Raw genomic sequence first — 23,600 nt, 5'->3', positions numbered from 1 at the left:
GAAACTTTCCCAGCCCCAATTAAGCTTGTAATTGTTTGAATAAAGTTACTAGAGTGAGCTAACCAGGTGTCAGCCTTTTCCAAGAAGGCTGTACCCCTCTGCTCCTTTAGTAAATGAAGGCTTAGCATCTTGGTGAGCTCTCTCTGCTATGGCACCCATGACCCAACATCAAACAATAGTGGAGTGCTTGCCTCACATACTCAAGGCCCAGTGTTAGATCACCAGCACCAACAGCTACCTGAAACAGCAGAAAAGGTGAATTAGAATCTCCTAAGCTAATATTCCAGGTATGTGCTCCCTAGGTGATTCTGACAGATCAAGATGTCCTACACTAAGAGTACCTGCATAATCATCTTCTGTTTATCACAAGTGAACTTCGAAACTGTTTATTTCCTTCATCTCAATCCCTCAATACTTGCTTGCTTATTGCCTCCCATGCGCCAGTCATTATCAGGCCAAGTTCAGCTCTAATGTGTTTCAGACATCCTGGTAACTTCCTGTGACATCAGAACTTCTAAGTTTGCTGACAGTCGGAAAATGGCTGGGTAGATTTAAACACCTTCAAAGGGCATAGATTCACAGTTGGTGCTACATTTCCTATCATTTCAGCAGGGAACTGAGAAGTGATATGACAGATGAATGCGACCACATGTCAATGCTAATTATTCACATTACTGGTTTTAATTGAAGCCTCCGGTACTTTGTTCAGAATTATGATGGCTCTTCTTGGTTTAACTAGAGTTCTGTTTGGTTACTAATAAGGATATGACTTATGAAGCAGATTAACTGTTGAGGCTTTAAATTTCTTGCTGTGGGGTTCCCTGCTGCCACATTCCTCCTCCCTCCCAATTTCTTTGTGTCTCCTGATCAAGAATAACATACTACATCTACTGATGTGTGGCCATGCTGCACTTTTCCCAGCATGCCTAAACCTAATTCCTTAACTATTCTCAGGAACTTATAAAGACATTTAGATTGTTCTCCAGAAAGCCCTTTTAAAAACCGATCCTGGCCCTGAACCAACATTCCTTAACTTCTTATGTAAACTCAATCCTCTGCCCCAGTCAATGCTGCTGCACTTTAATGTCTGTCCTGGGGGTAGGCTGCAGTCGGTTGTAAATCTCCTCAGTAAATGTTTGGGACGGGATCAGGCTGTCACTTGGAGTTTCTTCCTTGAATCAATTTGCAGAACTCTCCTGCATTTTCCCCAGGCAGCCCATCTCTCACATCTGCCCTGAACTGGTGTGCGGCATGCTGGCTGGACGTTTGCCACAAGGGGGCGCCCCCGAGCACGAGAGCGGCGAGGGCCGGGGCGCACCGACAAGCTATACCGGGGTCTGTTTTAGTCTTTAGCCCTCCAATTCAGGTTTGCTTCGAAGTCGTCATTCTCCTGCGCAGTCTCCACAGGGCTGGGCTCTCAGATCTGCGTCAACACCCTGGCCTAAAATCGGAAGTTATGAACGCTTCCAAGATCGAACCTCAAAGCTCCGGGTGACTCCGCCTCTCGACAGCTCGCGCGGAGCAAAGGCCTCAAGGCCAGCGTGGCCCCACCCCTTCCCCTCCGCCCCACCCAACCCCAGCCAAAGCTGCGCGCGCAGGCACGTCACATGATACCGCTCAGGGGCGGGACGCTGTGTTTCCCGGAGAGGCGGATCGCGTGACGGCCTCCGGCCAGCCAATAGACGATCGCAACGAAGGATTTCAAATGTGGCCGCGGTGGTTGTAGCCTGCTTGGCCAAGCGGGAGGCCGAACAAGCTCGCCGGGACTTGAGCGGCCAAGGTACGGTGAGAGACGGGTGGTGAGCGCCGGGGGTACCGACGGGAAGAGGCCTTCGGCTCGAGGGAGTGCGCAGCCCGCAGTAGGCAGGGCTTTTGCTCTAGCACACATCTTGTACGACTTTAGTTTGCTTAGTTATGGTAGAAAACTTTAGATAGGGCTTTGTTTTTAAAGTATCTAATAGGAGCTGGTGATGTGGCTCGCTGACAGAATTTTGCCTAGCATGCACAAGCTCCTGGTTTAATTCCCTGAGCGCGCGCGCGCACGCACACAAGCTTTAATCTACTTTGACTCCAACAGTTATTCAGTCTGTCTTGCACTCTGACATCTCCCATGCAAATTTTAAAAACTTGGTAGTGATAGCCTGGCTGTCTTACGCAACCCATTCGTACTTTAAAAAAGTAGTTGCACTCTCCCTTCAATCTGTCGTACATAAATTGGTAGAAATAAAGTGTTAAGATGAGATCTACAGTACGTATTTAAAGCCCCAGATATGCATGGAGGAAAATAAGTCCTGGAGAAAATACTCAAGAAAACACTTAACTAAGAGATGAATGAAGATAGTCCATTGTGGTGAAAATTATGTGTACACACTGTAGGTGGCAACAGTTTGCAGTTGTGAGATCTGGAAGTTGTAGTCTAGGATACAAACTTAACGAAAAGTAGCCTACCATGCTGAAGCATGTCTGTTTTGCTTGAAGCACATTGATGTTTTAATATGAGTACATGCTTTCTCTGCCCTGAATTAATAATTAGAGAAAAGATGCCAAACAGAAACCCAGGTATACATATAATTGCTTCTTAACTAATACTGTAATCCTAAACACTAAAGGTTTGCCATAAACATTATAAGAAAAGTACACCAAGTGTGTGGCTTACACATGTCCCAGATACTCAGGAGGCTGAGAACATCAGAGCTCTTAAGTTCAAAACCAGTCTGGGTTACATAGCAATACCCTGCCCCAGAATAATAATAAGCAGTTCCCATAGAACATTGTACACCTCCAATGAGGATTTACTAGAAAGTGAATAGTTAACATTTTCTGGAATCATTTACTACTTTCCTATGAAATGGCAGAAGATAAGATCATGTCAGAAACATGAATGACATTTTATAGGATTTTTTTCTTATGATGGGCTTGATTCTAACGTCTATTTTTATTTTTGTTGATTTGTTTTTGAAATGAGTTTTACTATGTAACCCAAGCATGAATTTATGATCTGACTGCCTTAGCCTTAGCAGCTTGGATTATGCCACACCACCTGACTATTAATAATATTTTAAAGCTAAAAAATCAAAATTGCCTTTTTTGAAGTAAGAGTTTACAATTTAGTCTTTACTTAATTCCTTCTTTTTTTGAACAGCCTGTGTTTTCATTTCTAAATTTTATATTTGAAAATATCTGAGAAATGTTAATTTTTTTTTTAATTCATAGACAAAGATGGTTAAGGAAAGGTGTCAGAAAAAATCCTTTCAAGATAGTCTTGAAGACATTAAGAAGCGAATGAAAGAGAAAAGGAATAAAAACTTGGCAGAGATTGGCAAACGCAAGTCCTTTATTGTTGCACCATGCCAAGTACCCAGTAAGAGATTTCTGTGATGTCTTTTTATAGCATTCTTATTTTGTGTGTTAGTGTGGCATTTGTATGTGTAGTGTGCATTCTTCTGTGTGTGTGGGGGGGGGGGTGAGGGAACAGGGGTGTTGCTGGATGAGCCCTGCTATTACTCTCTGTTCTGTTCCCCTGCAAAGGGTCTGTTACTGAACCAGGAACTAGACTGGCAGCCAGTCAAGCCCCAGAGATCCTCCTGTCTCCACACCCTCCAACGCCTTACCTTCCTTTCTGCCCCCACACACAGTGATATGGTTACCTGTGTGCATGGCCACACCTGGCTCTTTATATGGGCTCTGGGGATTTGAACTCTGAGCCTCATTGGTTGCTTAGCAAGCACGCCTATCCATTGAGCCATCTATCTCTCTAGCCCATTTTACCTTCTAGGTTTAATTGAAATTTTTATCTTATAGCTAACACTTCTACACTGCTGAAAAATTACCAAGATAACAACAGGTTGTTAGTTTTGGCTTTGGAAAATGAAAAATCCAAAGTGAGAGAAGCCCAAGATATCATCCTACAGCTGAGAAGAGAATGTTATTACCTTGCATGTCAGCTATATACTGTGAAACAGAAGCTAACTTCCCAACAAAGTGAAGAAACTGATCAGGTATGTTCATTACAAAACTTTTCTATGCAGTTTTGCTGTATGAAGTGCAGCTTTATGACTTTATTTTAGATATGGAAAGTATTCTAAGTTCTCTTTGGAGAATCACTTTTTAAAAAATAATTTATTACATTTATTTATTCAGGTGTGTGTGTGTGTGTGTATGTGTGTGAGAGAGAGAAGTTTAAAGGACAACTTGCAGGTGTTATATAGACATGTGACATACATATGTGTACCCTCACATATAATATGTACATAGTAGACCGTGTAGAAAAATAATTGCCTTTCTAGCAGGTGTATTTCTTCCTGGGTGTCGTGCACACCTGTGATCTTGTGATTCCAGAATTCCGAATGCTAAGTCAGAAAGACTCAAAGTTAAAGACTGATCTGAGCTATACAGTGAGTCCTTATCTCTGAAAGAGATTTTTAACATTTAGATTACATTTTAAAGATTGTTTTCCTTCAACATTTTAAATCCTTTTCCCTCTTATTCCGTCACTTTACTAGAGGCTGCCTATTGGCATCTGAATCTCCCTGATGTTTTCCAGTGTTTTTAAATAACAATTCTTTTTGTTTTTAATCATATGTGTCTGTGTGTATCTGGGCATATGTATGTTAGTGTGGATGCACATAGAGGCCAGAGGCGTTAGATCCTCTTAGAGCCATAGTTATAGGTAGTTTTAGGCCCCTTGAAATGGGTGCTGGGAACCAGACCTGGGTTCTTCCAAAGAGCACCACACACTCTTACTGCTGAGCCAGATCTCCAGCCCCCTACTTTCCAGAGTTTTTGCTGAAATTACAAGAACTAATATTTAGTGGTTACTCAGTGGCATAAACCCCAAACAGTAGGGAGAAAATTCTATTATTGTAGGCCCTTTAATGCCTACTATCAATGCTTTTAAGTTAAGTATGTTGTTACTAGTTACTGATATGTTCTTAGCATAAAAGAAAGCCGTTTGTTTTTTTTTTCTGTCATATTATCTATGTGTATCACTTGTTCTGAACCACTCTATACTTGTTTTTCATTGTTCAAGGTTGATTTCTCAGTAGTGGAGAGCTTAAAGTGCTTTTTCATTTGTTTGTTTGTATGTTTGTTTGTTTGTGACAAGGTCATGATAAGTAGACCAGGCTGGCCTCGAACTCCCTGTGTAGACTAGCCTGGCCCCAAACTCACAGAGATATACTTGCCTCAGCTGTACAAGTGCTAGGGTTAAATGTGTGGGCCTCCATGCTCAGCTTAAGATGTTTTAGTTTAAAAAAAAAAAAAGATGTTTTAGTATAAGAAGGTTTTCTTGCCAGGTGGTGGTGGCGCATACCTTTAATCCCAGCACTTGGGAGGCAGAAGCAGGCAGATCTTTGTGAGTTTGAGGCCAGCCTGGACTACAGAGTGAGTTCCAGGAAAGGCGCAAAGCTACACAGAGAAACCCTGTCTCAAAAAAACAGAACAAAAAAAACCATGAAGTTTTTCTTGGCTGGGTCTGTAGCTTAAGGGAAGAACACTTGTCTAGAATGCATAAGGTCCTGAGTTCATTCATCCCCAATGCTGCAAAATTAATTTTGAAAAAAAAAAGTGAAGATTTGGAGCCAGAGACACTGGGTGAAGATGTTAGTCACTTGTTGATGAAAGCTTGGCTAACTGAGTCCAATCATTGGGACCCACATAACTTGCTCACTAACATTTTCTAGTAGTTCCTGTGTTTCATAATCTTTTTCTTTTTTTTCCTCCAAGACAGGGTTTCTCTGTGTAGTTTTGGTGCCTGTCTGGATCTTGCTCTGTAGATCAGGCTGGCCTTGAACTCACAGAGATCCACCTGCCTCTGCCTCCTGAGTGCTGGAATTAAAGGCATGCGCCTCCACTGCTCGGCAAATCCTTATATTTTTAAGATTTATTTTTAATTATGTATGTGGAGGGGGGGGGTATACACATGAAGGCAGGTACCCATAGAGCTCAGAGGCTTCAGATCAGGCAGTTATGAGCCAACCAATATAGGGGCTGCAGACCAAGCAGTGAGTGCTTGGCTCCTAGCCACTGAGCTCTCTCTAGCCCTATAATTAATCTTTTCAATTATATTGCTACTATACAACTAAATATTCTTTTCTCTTTTCTCTTGAATAATGTTACTACTTTCAAAGTTAGCTATTTGATATCAAATTGAAAACTTTCTTTCATAAGAGCTCATTTCCATCAGCACTTTTATCCTGTTTGTTATTAAATCAATGTATGTTGAGTTAGGATCCCTCCCCACACAAGCCGGATGTTCCACAAACGCCTGAAACTCCAGCTGGAAGTGATCTGTTGCCCTTTCTGGCCACATGTGTATACATTCAACAGATACATACACATATGGAATAAATAAAAAATGTAAAATAAAAATAAAACCAGTATGTGTTCATTAAATTCAAAAGTCAATTAAATTTGATGAGGAACTCTTCTTCTTAGTGTTCCATCTGCGACTCACTTTTCTAACAGAAACGTGCAAACCTGCTCTGTGTGCTTGTACTTTCCCTATTTTCTCCTGCTCTGGTTAAAAGCTCTCCCCCCCACCCCCCTACCCCGCCCCTCAGCATCATATCTCATCTCACCTTCATGTGAATGTGGATCCTCAGTATCTGTTTTCCTCCCTGTCTCTCTATTGGATTAGTACAGCTAACTGTACAGTGTCTGTAGTTATCTTTTGCTTTTAAGGTGAAACCACTCCTGGTCAGGTTTCCATCCCTTTGTTTCCCCCTCACAACACAACTTAAAAAAAAAAAAAAAAAAAGAGAGAAAGAAAAAAAAAAGCCAGATGTAGTGTTCACACCTTTAATCCCTCTATCTATGTGAGTTCAAGGCCAGCCTGGTTTGTATAGTAAAACCCTGTCTCATTTAAACTATTTACATAGCTTCTGTCCTTACCATTCTCTATTCTTGCATGCTGCCAGGTTTGGTTTGCCCTTGTTTTGTTTGATTTTGAGACAGGGTTTCTCTGTATTTTTGGAGCCTGTCCTGGAACTCACTCTGTAGACCAGTGTGGCCTTGAACTCAGAAATCTGCCTACCTCTGCCTCCCGAATGCTGGGATTAAAAGCGTGTGCCACCACTACCCAGCTTGCCCTTGTTTCTTAACTTTGCAGTGATATGCAAGAAAAGTCTCTTTACTTGAAAACATTGGTCTCTTAATTTTCTTGCCATCATACCCACCCTAAGTTTTCTTCCTACTTCCTTGCTGTTCCATATTAGTCTCCTGTGTTGGCAGCTTCTTTATTGGTGAATACCAGTTGCCCTAGACAGACGTGAAATCCCCCTATGGTTATATAATTGTCTTCTGGTGACTTGCAAATTTGTATATCAAAGCTTAAACAAAGATGCAAATATACACTCTCAGAGCTACTACTTGATTTTAGAAAGCATCTCAAACAGACTTTATACAAAGCACAACTCATCACTTTCCAATTCTCAAGCATATTGTGTACGTCTGCCTTCTTCCATAATTCTTTTTCTATTTATTTACTTATTTATTTTTGTTGTGGTTTGGGTCATGGTCTCTATATAGCCCAAGCTAGCCCAGAACTCAGTCTGAAACCTGGCTAGCCTCTCATTGATTTTCCTCCTGCTTCAGCACCAGAGTGCTGAGATAAATACACTGCTGTGCCCAGATCTTTCTCCAGTTAACTGCTACTCATCTCAGTAAAGTAGCCTGCTCACTCATTCATTCCAGCCAAACCTACTCTGTTATCTCCCCCATCTTCAATCCTTGCACATGGTTGGAATTTTTTTTCCAAGTGTTCTCATCTGCTAAATGTTAAGAATGATGGAACCCTTGACAGAAACTCCATGGCAGGTTGCTTAACTCTGTATATACCATAGACTCCTTGGATTATGCATGTTTTAGTAATGGGGCCACCCCACAGGCTTTACCATCACAGCCACAGCCCCTGTCCTACCTAGTTTCATATCTTCATTTGCTATGATGACCTCCTAACTTTTTCCACTTTAGATCCCTCTCAAGCCATGCTTCGTGTTGGCCAGACTGATCTTTTTACTCCCTTACTTAATATTTAAGTGAGTTTCCATCACACTTAGACTAATGTTTCCATCACAGTCATAGCTCTCAAGGCTCTTTGCTAGCTGGCTAGTGTATGCACACCTCCTGCGCTCTCAATTCCTGTGTTTCAACTATATTGGCCTATTCTCTTAAACACAGCTATGACTTTTCCTGTTTCCTTTTCCTGTTGTATTTGCTGTTTACACTGCTTTTTCTTCCTCCTGCTCAAAGCTGATTAGTTCTTATATTTCAGGTCAGAGTCACTGTGTAATAGAGCTCTCCAGCTTAGTTGCTCTCGATTCACTCTGATCGCCTTCATAGCACTTTTAATTGTGTGGAAATCAGACACATGTCTCTCTCTTTATTGGGAGGAGGGGCACATGTGCTACCACAGTGTGCATGTAAAGATTGAGGACAGCTTTCAGGTGCTGATTCTTTCCTTCCACCATGGGTTCCACAGATGCAGGGGAGATTGAGGCTTGCATGGCAAGGGATCTTACCTGTGAGCTATCTTCCTAGACCCTTTTTAAAATTTCTTTCTATACACTAGAATGTAAGCTTTAAGAGGCAGAGTGGGATGTATACTAGAATATAACCTCTTAGAAGGAAGTATATGATGTACACTAGAATATAAGTTTTAAGAGGCAATATATATGTGATATAGACTAGAATGTAAGCTATAAGAGGGCAGTGGCAGTGTGTGATGTTTCAGCTCCTGGAATCCTAGCTCCTGAAACTGCATGGCAGTGCTGTAGACTGTCAGCAAGTGTATATTATTGTCGCAGGCATATATGTTTATTAAGCAATACATTCATAATGCAGAATGCATATACATACTTCATAACAGTAAATGATTATAATAGCGTTTTCTTTTGATTTAATATATTAACAGAACCAGAAAGGATGTCCCTCAGAAGTGGTCTCCAGTAGTGACAACACCATCGGGGACTTGTCTGTGAAGACCTTACAGTTAGTGCCAAGTTCATTATTATTTTTATTACTACTGATCCATTTGTAAAAGGAAATTGACATCATTTGTGTTTACAGTCTGAGGCTTTTTCTACTGGGAGTATACGTAAGAGAATTTAATATTAAAATACTGTTGTATGTGGAACATTAGAACTTTCTTTTTCTACTGTTTAGTTGCTTTAATGACTAAGAGAAACTCACCAAGGATTTTAACTGTTTTCTTTCAGTCGGGTTTGTTTGTTTTATTTATTTATTTATTTATTCATTTATTTTTTAATGTCATGATTTCATTCTGGTAAGGAGTCACTATTAAAACTAATATTTTTTCCAGGCCTAAAATCTGTCTAATTTATCAGGAGAGGGGGGTGTGAACTATCACATTTTAATACCTCTGTTTGATTGATCAGTTCTGATCCAGATGCCCTCTTTCCCTTCTCTTTGATTATGTATGTTTTAAGTTCTTTCATGAACTATTGGGATTTAATTATATATACCAAAATACCCAGCTCTTTTTCATTAAAATTTTTTTCATGCAATATATTTTGATCATTTACCCCTCCCCCAACTCCTCGGTCCTCCCTCTCAATCAACGTTATGTTCATTCTCTCAAGAGAGGAAAAAAAAAACAAGAAATGCAAAAATAAAAATCAGAACAGTCAAAAGACCAATAAGACAAAAAAATGCCCAAACAAAGCAAAATAAGAAGTCTACAGAAATACCACTGAGTCTGTTTGTGTTGGCCAACTACTCCTGAGCATGGGGCCTGACTTTGAGTGTAGTTGATATACCCAGTGAAACTTCATTGGAGAAAATTGATTTTCTCTTTGCCAGCATGAACTATCCAGCTCTTAATTACACCATTTAGTGAGTTTGACTTCACATATATAGCTATAGATCCAAAACTTAGGAGGCGGATGTGGGAGAAGAATCATTCAAAGATGGCCTGGGCTACATGGCTAAGCCTTGGCTTGTGAAAAAAACAAAAAACTAGAAAGGCTACAGAAAATGGTTTCACTCTGCCTAGATCTCAGCCTTGGCAGTACTGGTACTGAGTTGCGACTGCCATGTGCAATGATGTTGCAGTGTTCTTGGCCTCTTGGCCTGCACCACTGTGCCAGGAGCCACTCCTCCCCCAGCTGTGAGGACAAACAATGCTTCCAGATCTTGGCAGTTAGCCTTAAGAGTGGACTGACTGCCATAGACAGTGCTTTGTAGTCCTCTCACGTCTGTCCCTTTCTTACAGAAGGAGCCATAAATACTTTTAACTTTCTAGTCCCTCAGGTCACTATTAAACTTCAGTAGTTTTAAAACGGTTGGATTTTAAGATCTGACAAATGAAGTTAGATGAGGTGAGGTAATCAGATTTTTATTAAAGTTCAAAATAATAGCTCCCTCTACTCTATTACCACACCTATATTTTATTTTTTATAACATAAAGTGGAAAACTTTTGCCGGATGTCGGTGGCACACACCTTTAATCCCAGCACTTGGGAGGCAGAGCCAGGCGGATCTCTGTGAGTTCGAGAGGACAGATAGGACTGCTTCACCAAGAAACCCTGTCTCGAAAAAAAACAAAAAAAAGTGGAAAACTTTTACAAAGATAAAAATTGCAAATTGTCAATAACAGGTTTTGAGTGGAAGAAAACTTTGTTAATGAAGCAAGAAAAGAATGCAAGTTTTAAAGAAAACAAAGGGAGCAGGAGAATCTATAGTTGATACCATTAAAGCATGGATCACCACCAAATGATAGCCCCCCTAGTGATGTCAGGTCCTGAAGAGCTGAGTGACCAAACTTCATTCTTAAAAATTTTGAGGCAGTTTGGATTGACTGTTCCTTCTGTGATGTGAGGTTAGACTAAAGACCAGACCTCATGTAAACAGCATTTGGTTTTCTGAGATAAGGAACAAAGTATGTGGATTTGGACTGGAATTGTGAAATGATATAACAAGCTTATAGCCTGGGAAAATATTGAATTTGGGGTTTTCTTTTTACGTAATTGCTAAGATTTCTGTTTTCCATTGTTATTCTTTAAGGCAAATTGCTCTTGAAGAAAATGACTGGCTATTCCAAACCAAAGGTAAGTTGGGTAGAAAATCTAAAAATATTGATCATTGTGAATAAGTAACCTAATGAAATCTTTTATTTTCTTCCTTTTTAATTTTCAAGTCTGCCTGTTTTTCTGCTCAGAGTAACTTTACTTTACGTAGACTGATAGAGGATTAAAATAATCCATCCAAAGCATGAGTGGTAGCTTATACCTGTATTCCCAGCACTCAGGAGGATGAGTGTCCTAGTTAGGGTTACTATTACTGTGATGAAACACCATAACCAAAAGCAGTTTGGGGAGGAAAGGGTTTATTTCATTCACAGTTCCATGTAACAGTTCATCATCAAACACAGGTCAGGAACTCAAACAGGGCAGGAGCTAATGCAGAGGTCATGGAGGAATGCTGCTTACTGGCTTGCTCCTCATAGCTTGCTCAGCCTGCTTTCTTATTGAACCCAGGACCACCAGCCCAGGATGGCCACACACACAATAGTTGGGCCCTCTCACATCAAGCACTAATTAAGAAAATGCCCTACATGCTTACAGCATGATCTCATGGAGGCATTTTTCAGTTGAGGTTCTCTCCTCTCAGCTGACTCTAGCTTGTGTGTCAAGATGACATAAAACTAGCCAGCACAGTGAGGCAGTGGAGTCAAGAGTTCAAGGCCATCAGAGTACATAGTTGAGACCCTGTCAGGAAAAACAATAGCAACATACCTATTCATTGTGCCAAGACTACAAGGAGAAATTTTGGTTGTATCTGTAGTTGCAGTCAACTGCTATATGCTGTAGCATTTTACATAGATTGTCTTAGTTAACCCTGTTGTAGCCTAGGAATGTAATCCATTTTCTGTAGCCTCAGAGAAAGTAAAGCATCTTACCAGAAGTGATTGAGAGGGAACTTTGACACCCAGGACCGTACTACTTTGTACTAAGCTTCACAAAATGGATGGAATTTGAGTTAGCAAAACCAGGTGAAACCCCTGCTGTTCCTATAAATACAGATGATATTTATCTGAAAGGCCTACTTAGCAATTATCCAAATCTTAGTCACTTTCAAAAAATAATTTAACTTATATTTTCATGGTATATTTTCTCACTTCAGAATTTGAAGTTCTCTTCTTCTCTGTGCTCACAGATTAAACAGAGAGACTATTCCTTTTTCTTTAAACATTTGAACCAGAGGCACATAAAACCCCTCTTATATACATAATGAGTATGTATTTGCTTATGTTGGGGAGGGTTGTTTTGTTTTTTTGAGACAAGGTCTCATATATGTAGACCTGGCTTTGAACTCAGAGATCCTCTGCCTTCTGAGTGCTGGGATTAAAGGCTGACACCTGACTTAAGTTCTTGTGTTATTCTGAGACAGTGTCTCATTCCGTGGCCCAGGCAGTCCTACAGCTATGTGCCACATGCTGGACCTTGCTTGATCCTCTTGCATCTGCCTCCCAAGTATGAGCTATTTTCATTCCCACAGTATTTTCAAATGCTGATATAAGCTGTTGGTTATTCAATGATGAGTAAATAGATGGTGTTATTGAGCTTTCTCAATATGTTTCTATGTTTTTATTTACTTATAGTAAATATAGGGAAACTACTGAATAACTACTGTAACTTCTAATGTTCTTGGAATGCAAATTTCTGAAGCATAACACTTTTTCCCTAATTTGTTTCTTAAATGTTCAGAACCAAGTCCTACTGTTTCTCCAGACACACTGGGGAGTGATTTTGATTCAGGTAAAGTCGAGTCTACTAATGATGTCTTACCTAGAACTGTGTCTTTCCGTCGCCACTTAAAGAAAGATTTTAGTAATGTAAGTTGTTCCACTGCTTTGGAGGATTGTGAAGCCAGTCATTGGGTGGGACAGTCTTTGGAAGTTAGAAGAAGTGGGTGTAGAGACCCAACTGTAACTCTGCACAAACTTGAAAATGTAGAACAAAATGTTTGTCTGTGGAACAAGGACCAAATTAACTTATCCCCTAGACTGAAGTGCCCAGAAAAGAATGCTAAAACAAAAGAAGTCATTTTACCATCTAAACCTGAACAAATGAAAAGTATGCATAAATGTGCACGAAAAAGAAGAGCCAACCGGAGATGCAAATCAAAACCCTCATTGAGGTGTAAGGGCAACAAAAGCAAAGATAAGCAGACTTTACACCCCACAAAACTGAATGGGTCTATTAGTTCCAGCGACGCTTATGATTTTAATCTCGAAGAGTGTGTTCACCTCTCCCCTTTCCGACAAAAAATGAGCAATGGCTGCAGTGGAGAAATCAACAGCAGGGACTTGGAAGAGAGTGCTTTCGAACTGAGTGCCTCTGAGGATGAGTCTGATGACCTCTACCTGCCTCCTTACAAGCACTTGCAAGACCACACCAGAGAGTCAGACAGAATCACCAGGCCTCGGCCTAAAAGAGGACTCCAGTACACGGATGAAAAAGATAGAGAGAAGGTGACACCAACCAGAACTACTACCGGTAAGCAGTGCTTATGCTGATGTACTGTTAGATACTGTACCTGCCATCTGTTACTCTGGGGGGCGTCTAGATACTTCCCATCTGTGTTCTCTGTGTGGGAAGTTATAGACTGATTAAATAGTAGGGGCAGAAAATGGAAACATGGCTGTGTTATTCTGACTTAGAAGCAAATAGGACTCTTACAGGAGTATTACTTCTCAGAGTCTGATTCCTGTCAATAGAGGAGACTTGAGCAGGATGAGGAGAGGACAGGTTGTGGTTGGATTCAATTAAAAGATTTTCTTTACGCTTGTGATCACCTGGAAAATGGGAAAACAAAAACAAAACAAAAAAAAAACTTCTCATTTTAATGGACTTGCTATATATTTAATTTAACAGGAACCATGGCTTATTTTTCTAGTTGAAGGTGAGCTTATGAGAGGAAGAAGTTCTTTTCTCATTTGCTGAAAACTTTAGCTCAGAAACTCTGCTTTTATTTTATCAAAAATGGTTCAGTGTTAGTTATCAGCCTGCACCTATTCACAAAGACTCCTTTGGGAGTTTGATTCCTGTGGCAATAGCTCCATGCTGTCAGTGTCAGAATGTTGTCACATTCTAACAGCTTAGTCAGCATGCTTGATTTGCTTAACTTGGGATATTAAAGCCTGAAACAATGAATCAATTTCCTAGTTGAACAGCTGGACAGTGTAGCTTGCAAGAATCTATTTTAAACTGTATGATGGGTATTCCCTCTGCTTTCAGTAGCTGTTTCTCTTTTTCTTAATAAATCTGTTTTCTCTACTTTAAATAAAAATATTTTAATGATAGAATAAATTGAGCAGGATTGGCAAACTGTTGATAATTATTGAAATTGAGTAACATGGAGCTTAAATGAACTCTTGTTACCACTTTTCTTGTTCTTTTGAAAACAATGTTTCAAAAAGAACAAACACAAACACTGAAATAGTTTGAACCCAGACTTCTACCAGCAGCATTGCATGAAAACAGCCATAATCACAAGTTCTGTCCTGTCCCTTGAGTTAGAATTGGAGTATTTTTATAAGTTCCCCTAGGAGTTTATAAACACTTATGGTTTGGGAAGCATTCTAGAATATAATAGCTGGTCTAATCCTGTTGCTTGGAGATAGTCTACACTATTAATACTGGATGGTTGTATATATTTATGGTGACAGGAGAGTACTCTGTACTTAAAAATCTGTTGGAGAAGATTGTCTTTCTGTGTTCTCACTATACATGGGTACTTGCCTCCCAATATAGATGTAGATGAGAGCTAGAGGACCTAGGTGTTTATGGTGGAAGAGATATCTAGATCTCAGGGATAGAGGGATCAGATGTTTCTGGTGTTGGAGACATCTGATTTTTGTAACATGAGCACCAGTGGGAACACATTATATCCTGATCTTCACGGACTGATTGAAAGTTCTTGTATGTTTAATGGAATGAATTGAAGGACCTTTGTGGTCAGTGGGCCTCCAACAGTATTACAACTTTGGTGTTGAAGAATGAGACTGGAGCCTTGATGATTCTAAGTATTAAAGTGTGACTAAAATGCAGTTTCATACTTTAAACCAACTCATAACATCTAAGCTATTGGGGGAAAAGGTTAAGTTTTAGTAAACATTTCTGTTGTAGCTAGCAGGTCTTTATATCTGCTATAGTTTTTACATTATCTGGTTTGAAAGGAAGAAAAGGCAAGAGCAAGTTTTTAAAACATAGATCATGAAGTGCAAGGTATTTTGTGTATTTAAAATACATAATTGACCACAGTTTTATTTCTGTGATTTTTAATCCCTTGGGTCCATATTTAATAAACACTGTATCATAGGTATACCACTCAAGAATCAAGAGTCACCTGGTCGTAGCCTAAAGGATGTCACCAATATCCTGCTGCACCCTGTAGTGAAAATCAGGAAACTTTCTCTATCTCCAAAAAGGAATGAAGACAGCCCAACAGTGCCTCTGCCTAAGCGCAGGTGCACCACCATCACAAACTATAAAGAGCCGACCCTCGCTTCGTAAGTACTGTGTGGACTCATCTATAACAACTCTTATGGGAGGGCTGAAGAAGGACTTTAGTCATGAATGGATCATATTTGAGGATTAAGATTGGCATATTTTTAGGATAATCATGTGCTGAATTAATGCTGATCTATTTATAATCATGCCTAAAATTTCTTTTTTACCTACAGGAAACTAAGAAGAGGGGACCCTTTCACAGACTTGTGTTTCTTAAATTCTCCTATTTTCAAGCAGAAAAAGGATATGAGACGTCCTAAAAGAAGTACAAAGCAAACACAGTAACTCCTTTTGTTGGATGCTGTTGAAGATGGATGATCCTTCTCTTTTACCCAATAGACCCTGTGAGACAGTGTGCAGTGGGCAGAACCATCCCTTATCAGGATGTCCCATGGATCTATACTTTGTAATTGTGTGAACTGCTACCAACATCTAAAATTTCTCTAGCTTCTTTACTTTTTTCCTTAAGCAGGGGGAATTACAGAGTTGACAAGAAGTAAAGATAGGATATAAATCTTTCATAAATCCTTGACATCACAGTAAGACATACCATAAGTTGCTGAGAATCCCTTATTCTACTGTCATACAGGTTCTTTGGGTAAAATATATATGGAATCATGATTAAGAGAACTGATGGTTTTGGTTCTGGGACGAGATAACTGTTGTGAACTCTCAGTGTGTGTAACATCATTCTTCAGAATCAACATGTCATGGACCTCAGGCTAACTCTTCATGTTGTCAGAAGTCCACAAGTATAAATGTGTGAATAGTAAGGGTTTCTGGTTTTGATCTATGTACAAAATGTAAATAGTCCAGTTCAAAAAGTTGAACGTCTATGGGTGTGTATAAATTTCCTTAAACTTAAATCACTGTAAGTGGTCCATTTTTTAAGAACAATGAAGTCTGGCCATGCATATTGGTGGCCATTATGTTTTCTTTCTGCTCTTAACTGTCAAGTCATCTTGATTATCTTCCTCTTTCTCCTTTACCACTCCTGCCTTAGCTGTTTTCTCTTCTGTTGTCCCTGTCCACTTTTCCCTCCCTTCACATTGGATTTGTCTTATCAAGACTTCCCACCTGCAGCCATAAGGCCCCAAATCAAGACATTTCAATTTGGGGCTCAGCAGTAGAACACTTGCTTCATATGGGCAAGGCCCAGGAATAAATCCCACTGCAAACAATAGATTTCTAAAATTTCTCAGAAGGGCCTTCTAGTGTTCATCTCAGACGTTACCCACATCTCCATGACTTCCTGCATTTCCCTTCAGTCACACTGGCAGCTCTTCTCGTCACTAATGTGCATCCCACTCTCCCATCACAGGTTTATTTTTCCAGCCACTCTTTTTTTTTTCAGTGCTGAAGACAGAACCCAGGGCCCTGTGTGTGATAGGAGCACAGCCACAGCAGTGTACAACCACTCTGTTTATCTTTGTAATATCATTGTACCTTGAGAGTGACAGTTTTAGCTAAGAAGATGTACAAGTAAAAGTCCATTTTTGTCTCAATGGGCCTCACGTGGATGTGATTACTACACTGCAGCATACCCAGAGGTAGACTGTATTCTGATCAACACTGAGCAAACTGGCATGTGGACCATGTTTTATACAAGCTAAGTTTAGTTTTTATGTATTTAAAAAGTTGAAAACAAATATTTGGATTAAATTTTGCTACTTGGTCTACAGAACCCAAGATATTTATTTCCTGGCCCTTTTTCGAAAAAATTTTCCATAGCCTGGTGTGATGATGCATACCTGTAATCTCAGTACTATACAGGCTGAGGCAAGAGGATCCTGTTTTAGACCAGCTGTGCTACATGATCTCAAAAAGCCAAAAAAATATTTTTCTACTTCCTTCTGTAGACATCTGAATGTTTACTTCAAAGATTTTTGTGTCTTATGTCAACCTTGATCCACACTCCATGCCGGTCACTATTATCTTTCCAATTTTAGTATGTGTGCTGCCAAAGTGAGCACCAGTCATTTATCTTAAAACTGCTATGAGACTTTCAGTCTTTTTCATGTTTCTGTATTCTTGGTGTAATGTTTATTCATAAGCTGTTAAGGGTTTTGTGTCAACATTTTTATCTGATATGCACTGTATAGTTTGAAACTTACCATGTTGGTAGATAAAGGTTATTTTTGTTGTACAACATCTTAGTAATAAACCACACTTAATGCCTCTTTTGAGAAATAGTTGGTTGCCACTTTCTTGTTATTTTAAAAATTACAGCTGCAATTAATAGTCTTTAGCTCTCCAGGGCCTTCTGTAAAGGCCAGGCTCCTCATCAGGATGTTTCATGATCCTCTAACCCATCAGCTTATACCCCAGCCTCACATTAATGTCTTACTTCTGAATTCCTTGGTATTCTATTCCTTCTCCAATAATAGTCTTAAAAGCTAGCATTTAACTGTCCTCGTTTATTACAGTGTAAAAGGTGTTAAGAGGAGCTGGGTGTGGTGGTGCACGCCTTTAATCCCAGCACTCGGGAAGCAGAGGGAAGTGAATTTCTGTGAGTTTGAGGCCAGCTACAGAGCAAGTTCCAGGACAGCCAGGGCTACACAGAGAAACTCTGTCTCGAAAAACCAAAAAAAAAAAAAACAAGAAGAAAGAAAAGGAGCAATTCTGCAAGGAGGTACATGTAACAAATAGATGGAGGGAAACAAAATATATTCCAGCTTTATGTTTCTAGAAAAGATGGAGAGTTGTGGCTTGAAGGAAGATTCGTTAGGTGTGCTACAACTACATGACAACACTCATTAGCTCTTGGTATCAAATCCTGTTCAGTAATTGATCAATAAAGAGTATGTGCCAGAGATGTAGAGTGGTAGAGCATGTGTGAGACTCTTGGCTTCAATACCCAACACCACACCAAAAAAGCAAAACTAATATGGAGAAAATGTAAAATAAATGAGTGAATGAGTAAATGAATGAATAACCAACTGAGACCAGGAGAGGAATGGAGACAATGACTACTAGACTCAAGCCAGTGAAATGGCTCACTAACAGCACTTGCCAGCAAGACTGATTAAGTTTGATCCATAGAACCCATATGGTAGAAGGAGAGGACCAACTCTACAAAGCTGTCCTCTGGCACATACAAAATAAATATTAAAAAAAAAAAAAAAAAACATTCACAAGGAGCCAGTCTTGGTGGTTCATTTCATGCCTTAATCCTAGTATTCAGAAGCATGAACCAGGAGGATCTAACTATGGGACCAGCTTATACCACAAAATACAGTTCTGTCTCAAAGATAGATATGATAGGAATTCCAACCACGCCCCCATGGTCGCATGCCCTGCCCTGTGGAACACTTAGTCATTTCCGCCTAGTCATTCCGGGTCATACATCCTACGTAACCCTTGCCCCATGACTGCATGGTCACATAACCACGTGGGTGTGACCACATGATCTATGCGCATGCGTGGAGTAGCCACGTGGGCCTGTATGCACAGGTGCAAACTGGCCCTTAAAAGGCAGGCCCCATGCTCCCCCCGCCCCCTTCTCACATATGTCCTTCCACAGGCCTGATCACATCTATCCCTTTCTCCTTGTCTTAGTAAAACTCTTGTTAGTGGATTCTGTTGTGTTTTATGACTTTTCCTCGCAGGGTAAGAGCACCACTAGAAACCATCATTGGTGCCATGCACAACAGCCACTCTCGGGCACTTTGTGCCTGGGAACCTGTACCCAGGAGTCTGCTCCGTCCACGACAGCCCACTGTCCATTTGTCTGGCCGTGGGATCCTATACACAACACTGGCTACTTCGACTTGGTGAGTCCCCCACTTTTCAGCCAGCATAAACAGTCTCCTGGATCCATGGGGATGACCATTGAATGTCTGGCACCCCACTAGTGTTCTTAAGACTAGGGGTACCCCCTGACCATGGCTATAGTTGGTCCCTATCCCAAGCTAAAATTTCTAGCCATCTCCCACATCTGCAGTTTGAGATATAATTCTCACAGTCAGACCCCTGTCTTCGGGTGTGTCTTCAGGCTGTGTAAGGCCGACACATTTTTCTGGCTTGATGAAGTAGTAAGTGCTGTCAGACTCCCGGGGAGTCTTTGCCTTCACATGCCTTAGGCCCCCGCCTTATGTCTGACTAGTCGTCTGGTGGTTTGTGCCTGGTAGAGATCCATCCTTGGACTTAGGGACGCCTGGGGCCTTGGCTTGGGATCACGTTTGGTTTTTTTATTTTTTTATTTTTTGCCTCTCTGCTGCAGACATGGGAAATAAGGCTTCCAATCCCATCAGTCCCACCTGTCCCCTAGGATGTCTTCTGGAAGCTTTAAAACCTCTCAGCTTAATGCCTTACGTAAAGATTCCTAAGCTTGTCCATCTCTGTACTAAGAGATGGCCTAAATATGCCTTAGAAAAATAACAAAAAATTGGCCACCTTAGACCCCGATATTTTATGGGAATTATCTAACTTCTGCTAGCTAACGGCAAATAAAAAGAGTTGCCCTACATTGTAGATTTTTTTCTATGTAAGTTCTAAGCCATCCCTTCTGGACTCTTTCTCTCCTGCTCATATGCTCTTAGCTATGCAACCTGAACCTGAGGATTCTCTGACTCCAAAACCTCTAGCTCTAGATAGTACAAATGAACCTCTGCCTATCCGACCTTCTGCTTCCACTCCCGCTCCCAGGGCGCCTGTCCCTTTGGCTCCTCCTCTGGCTTCCTCCTCTTCAACAGCAGCCATTTCCAAAGGCCCAGCTCTGGCTCCAACCTTTACACCTCCTGCTACCCGCTCTCTGACTGCTAAAGGGTCTGCCCCTAGACATTCAAACCCACCAACCATACTCTCTTTGCGAGAGATGGCCAGAGTGGATGGACTGGTTAAAGTCCATGTCCCATTCTCTCTCAGAACTCTCTCAGATAGAAAAGAAACTGGATTCTTATACCTCTAATTCTGCTTCCTTTATGAAACAATTTCAATATATTACTCAATCTTATAGTCTCAACTTTCATGACATATATATGATACTTGCTAATAATCTACTTCCTGAGGAGCACAGGCGGGTTTGGGAGCAGGCTAGGACACATGCAGATGAGGTTCACCAAACTAACCCTGCACACCCTCTAGGGGCTGAGGCAGTTCCTGATCAGGACCCACATTGGGATTATAACACCCAGGACAGGTCTCTAGCCAGGGATAGGTTTATTACCTGTCTCTGGGCAGGCCTCTGTAAGGCTTCCCTAGTAAACTATGAAAAACTAAAAATGATAATTCAAGATAAGGACAAAAATCTGCCTCATTTCTTAGAATGGCTCAGTAAGGCCCTCCTTCAATATACTAGCCTAGATCCTGAAAGCCCGAAGGGCAGGCAGCTCCTAATGACCCACTTTGTCTCACAGAGCTTCCCCGACATAAGGGCAAAACTTAAACACTTGGAGAAAGGACCTCTGACCCCACAGGCAGAAGTGTTAGCGGTGACATTTAAGGTGTACCATGGAAGAGATGAAAAAGCCCAAAAAAAGAAACTGCCAGATGCTGGCCCATGCTGTCCATACGGCTCCCCAAAAGCCACTGGGTCCCTGTTTCAAGTGCAGGAAAGATGGCCACTGGGCCAGGGCTTGCACCACAACCCCACGGGGGGCACCCATAGGGCCTTGCCCAAAATGTTGCCAAAAGGGTCACTGGTCAGCTGACTGTCCTAATGCACCTAGCAGCATAGGAACGCCAGATGAAGACCACCCTCCGGCTAACTTTCTAGGCTTTGATTTCAGTGATGACTGACACTGCCTGGGTCCCACCCCGGCCACTCCCATCTCACACAGGATAGAAATAATAATATCTGGTCATGCCATCTCCTTCCTTCTGGACACCAGAGCTACCTATTCTGTCTTGAGACAGTTTGGGGGCCCTACTTCTCCTCATTTACCTATTGTCTAGGTTGGGGGACAGCCTTATCTACCTCATCAGACCCCACCACTTAATTGCATTTTCAGAGGCATCCCTCTCACACACACATTCTTAGTGGTGCCAACCTGCCCTGTGCCTCTAATGGGAAGGGATTTTCTAGCTAAGGTAGAAGCGTCCATTTCATTTGCTCCACACATTTGCTCCACACATTCGCCTCACACCAGACTTGCCAGCAGCTCTTCTTCTCCTAGCCACCCACCCTACTGACTCTAACTGTTCCTTTCCCTTGCCAGCCTCTCAGGTAGACCCAAAAGTCTGGGACACCCAGAACCCTTCTATTGCTAGGCACCATCAGCCTATTACTATCCAGTTACAGGACCCTACCAGATATATCACCCAAGCACAGTACCCTCTCTCACTTCAGAGCCTTTGAGGACCTAAGCCTATCATTTCTGACCCTCTCAGGAAAAAGCTGCTCCACCCAACCTCTTTGCCTTTTAATATCCCCATACTTGCAGTTAAAATGTTTAATGGAACCTATCGCCTGGTTCAAGACCTCCGGCTCATCAATTCTGCAGTGGTCCCCCTCCATCGATAGTGCCTAACCCTTATACTCTCTTGTCCACTGTCAGGGACAGTCCACACCTATTTGGTCAAGCTCTGGCCTCTGACCTGCTTTCTCTGTCTCTCCCTGGCTCTAAACTAATACAGTATGTAGATGACATTTTACTCTGTAGCCCATCCTTATGGGTTAGCCAAACTAACACCTCTGCTCTCCTAAATTTCTTATCCAGCTAAGGTTATAGGGTATCCCCTTCTAAAGTTTAGCTGTCCACTCCTCGGGTCACCTATTTGGGTCTAACCATTACTCCAACCCACAAGGCTATTATTGTAGATAGAAAGCACCTAATGAAGTCTCTTGAAGTCCCCTCTACTAAACAGGAGATTCTGTCTTTCCTAAGAATAGCTGGCTTCCTACAGTCTTGGGTTCCATCTTTTTCTCTCCTTGCTCACCCCTTATACGAGGCAGCTCAGGGCTCCCCACACGAGCCCCTCCTTCACCCTGTTACTAATCCTTTCCAGAAGTTCCAACAGGATCTTCTCCAGGCCCCAGGGCTTCACCTCCCAGACCTAACCTGTCCCTTCTCCCTCTATGTAGCAGAGGAGGAGGGATTTGCCCTGGGAACCCTAGGGCATCAGCTGTGACCCTACTTTGCACCTGTAGCATACCTGTCAAAGAAGCTAGACCTTACCTTATTCAGGAATCAAAGAAGCTAAACTTTGGGTCACCTCTTACTGTCTTCTCTCACCATAACCTGTCCCATCTCTTAACTTATAAAGGCTTACAAACTTTACCTCCTTCCTGGGTTCTTTCTCTCCAGGTGGCATTACTAGAAGATGCCACACTTGCTTTCCAGACCTGTCCACCCCTTAATATTTCAAGCCTCCTCCCTCAACCTAATGCTGACTATTCTCCTTCTCGTTCCTGCACTGAAACCTTAGAGGAACTGTTACTCACCTTTCACACATATAGGAGGGCACATTGTCTCAGGCCACTTATACCTGGTACACAGATGGCAGCTCCTTTTTACATGAAGGGACCCGTAGAGCAGGCTATGCAATAGTGTCAGATACTGAGGTAATAGAAGCACAGGCATTACCTGCACACATCACTAACCAACAGGCTGAGCTGCTAGCTCTCACCCATGCCTTCCAATTGGCACGGGGGCAATCTCTAAATGTTTACACAGACTCCAAATATGCTTTTCATATTCTCCTGTCCCATGCTGCTATTTGGAGAGAGCATGGCCTCCTCATAGCAAAAGGGGGATCCATATCTAACTCAGGCCAAATAATGGCCATGCTGGAGGCTTCCCACTTCCCCAAGGCTATAGGAATTGTCCACTGCCAGTCTCATCAGATCAATAGCTCCATCATCTCTAAGGGAAACAACCGGGCTGACCAGGCAGCCAGAACAGCGGCCCTCCAGGGCTAAGTCCCATCCCACCCACAGGGAATCCATACAGTGCAGCTCACACCCTCACAGGGAACCCCTGACACTTAGACAAATTCTGTCCTATCTACACCAGCTCTTTCACCCTAACAGTCTTGCTCTGTCTCAATTTGTAAAAGCCCACCTGCAGCCCACCTCTGAGGACTTACAGATCCCAATACGAAGTATAGAACTCAGCCTTTTCCCAC

General features: G+C 41.6%; 1 protein-coding gene across 1 annotated transcript; it reads left to right on the top strand.

The window, feature by feature from the left end:
• Window positions 1-1,593: 1,593 nt before the first annotated feature.
• Sgo1 (shugoshin 1) lies at window positions 1,594-17,718 on the top strand. The gene is made up of 8 exons (XM_052745637.1): window positions 1,594-1,780; window positions 3,214-3,361; window positions 3,802-3,998; window positions 8,912-8,988; window positions 11,023-11,066; window positions 12,726-13,517; window positions 15,343-15,532; window positions 15,707-17,718. Exons 2-8 carry the CDS (start codon window positions 3,220-3,222, stop codon window positions 15,816-15,818), a joined length of 1,554 nt encoding a protein of 517 aa, XP_052601597.1. The 5' UTR covers window positions 1,594-1,780; window positions 3,214-3,219; the 3' UTR covers window positions 15,819-17,718.
• The last annotated feature ends 5,882 nt before the right edge of the window (window positions 17,719-23,600 follow it).

Source organism: Peromyscus californicus, unplaced genomic scaffold (genome assembly GCF_007827085.1).
Source record: "Peromyscus californicus insignis strain IS unplaced genomic scaffold, ASM782708v3 Scaffold_19__1_contigs__length_69161282, whole genome shotgun sequence".
Lineage (NCBI taxonomy): Eukaryota > Metazoa > Chordata > Mammalia > Rodentia > Cricetidae > Peromyscus > Peromyscus californicus.
The sequence above is the reverse complement of the archived record's forward strand: the minus strand, read 5'-3'. Positions and strand labels throughout refer to the sequence as shown.

Excerpts from the sequence above, each read along its gene's own strand:
- Sgo1 (XM_052745637.1), top strand. The coding sequence starts at position 3,220 with ATGGTTAAGGAAAGGTGTCAGAAAAAATCCTTTCAAGATAGTCTTGAA. Across the intron at positions 3,362-3,801 it reads TGCACCATGCCAAGTACCCA|CTAACACTTCTACACTGCTG; the intron begins GTAAGAGATTTC and ends TTTATCTTATAG. Across the intron at positions 15,533-15,706 it reads AAAGAGCCGACCCTCGCTTC|GAAACTAAGAAGAGGGGACC; the intron begins GTAAGTACTGTG and ends TTTTACCTACAG.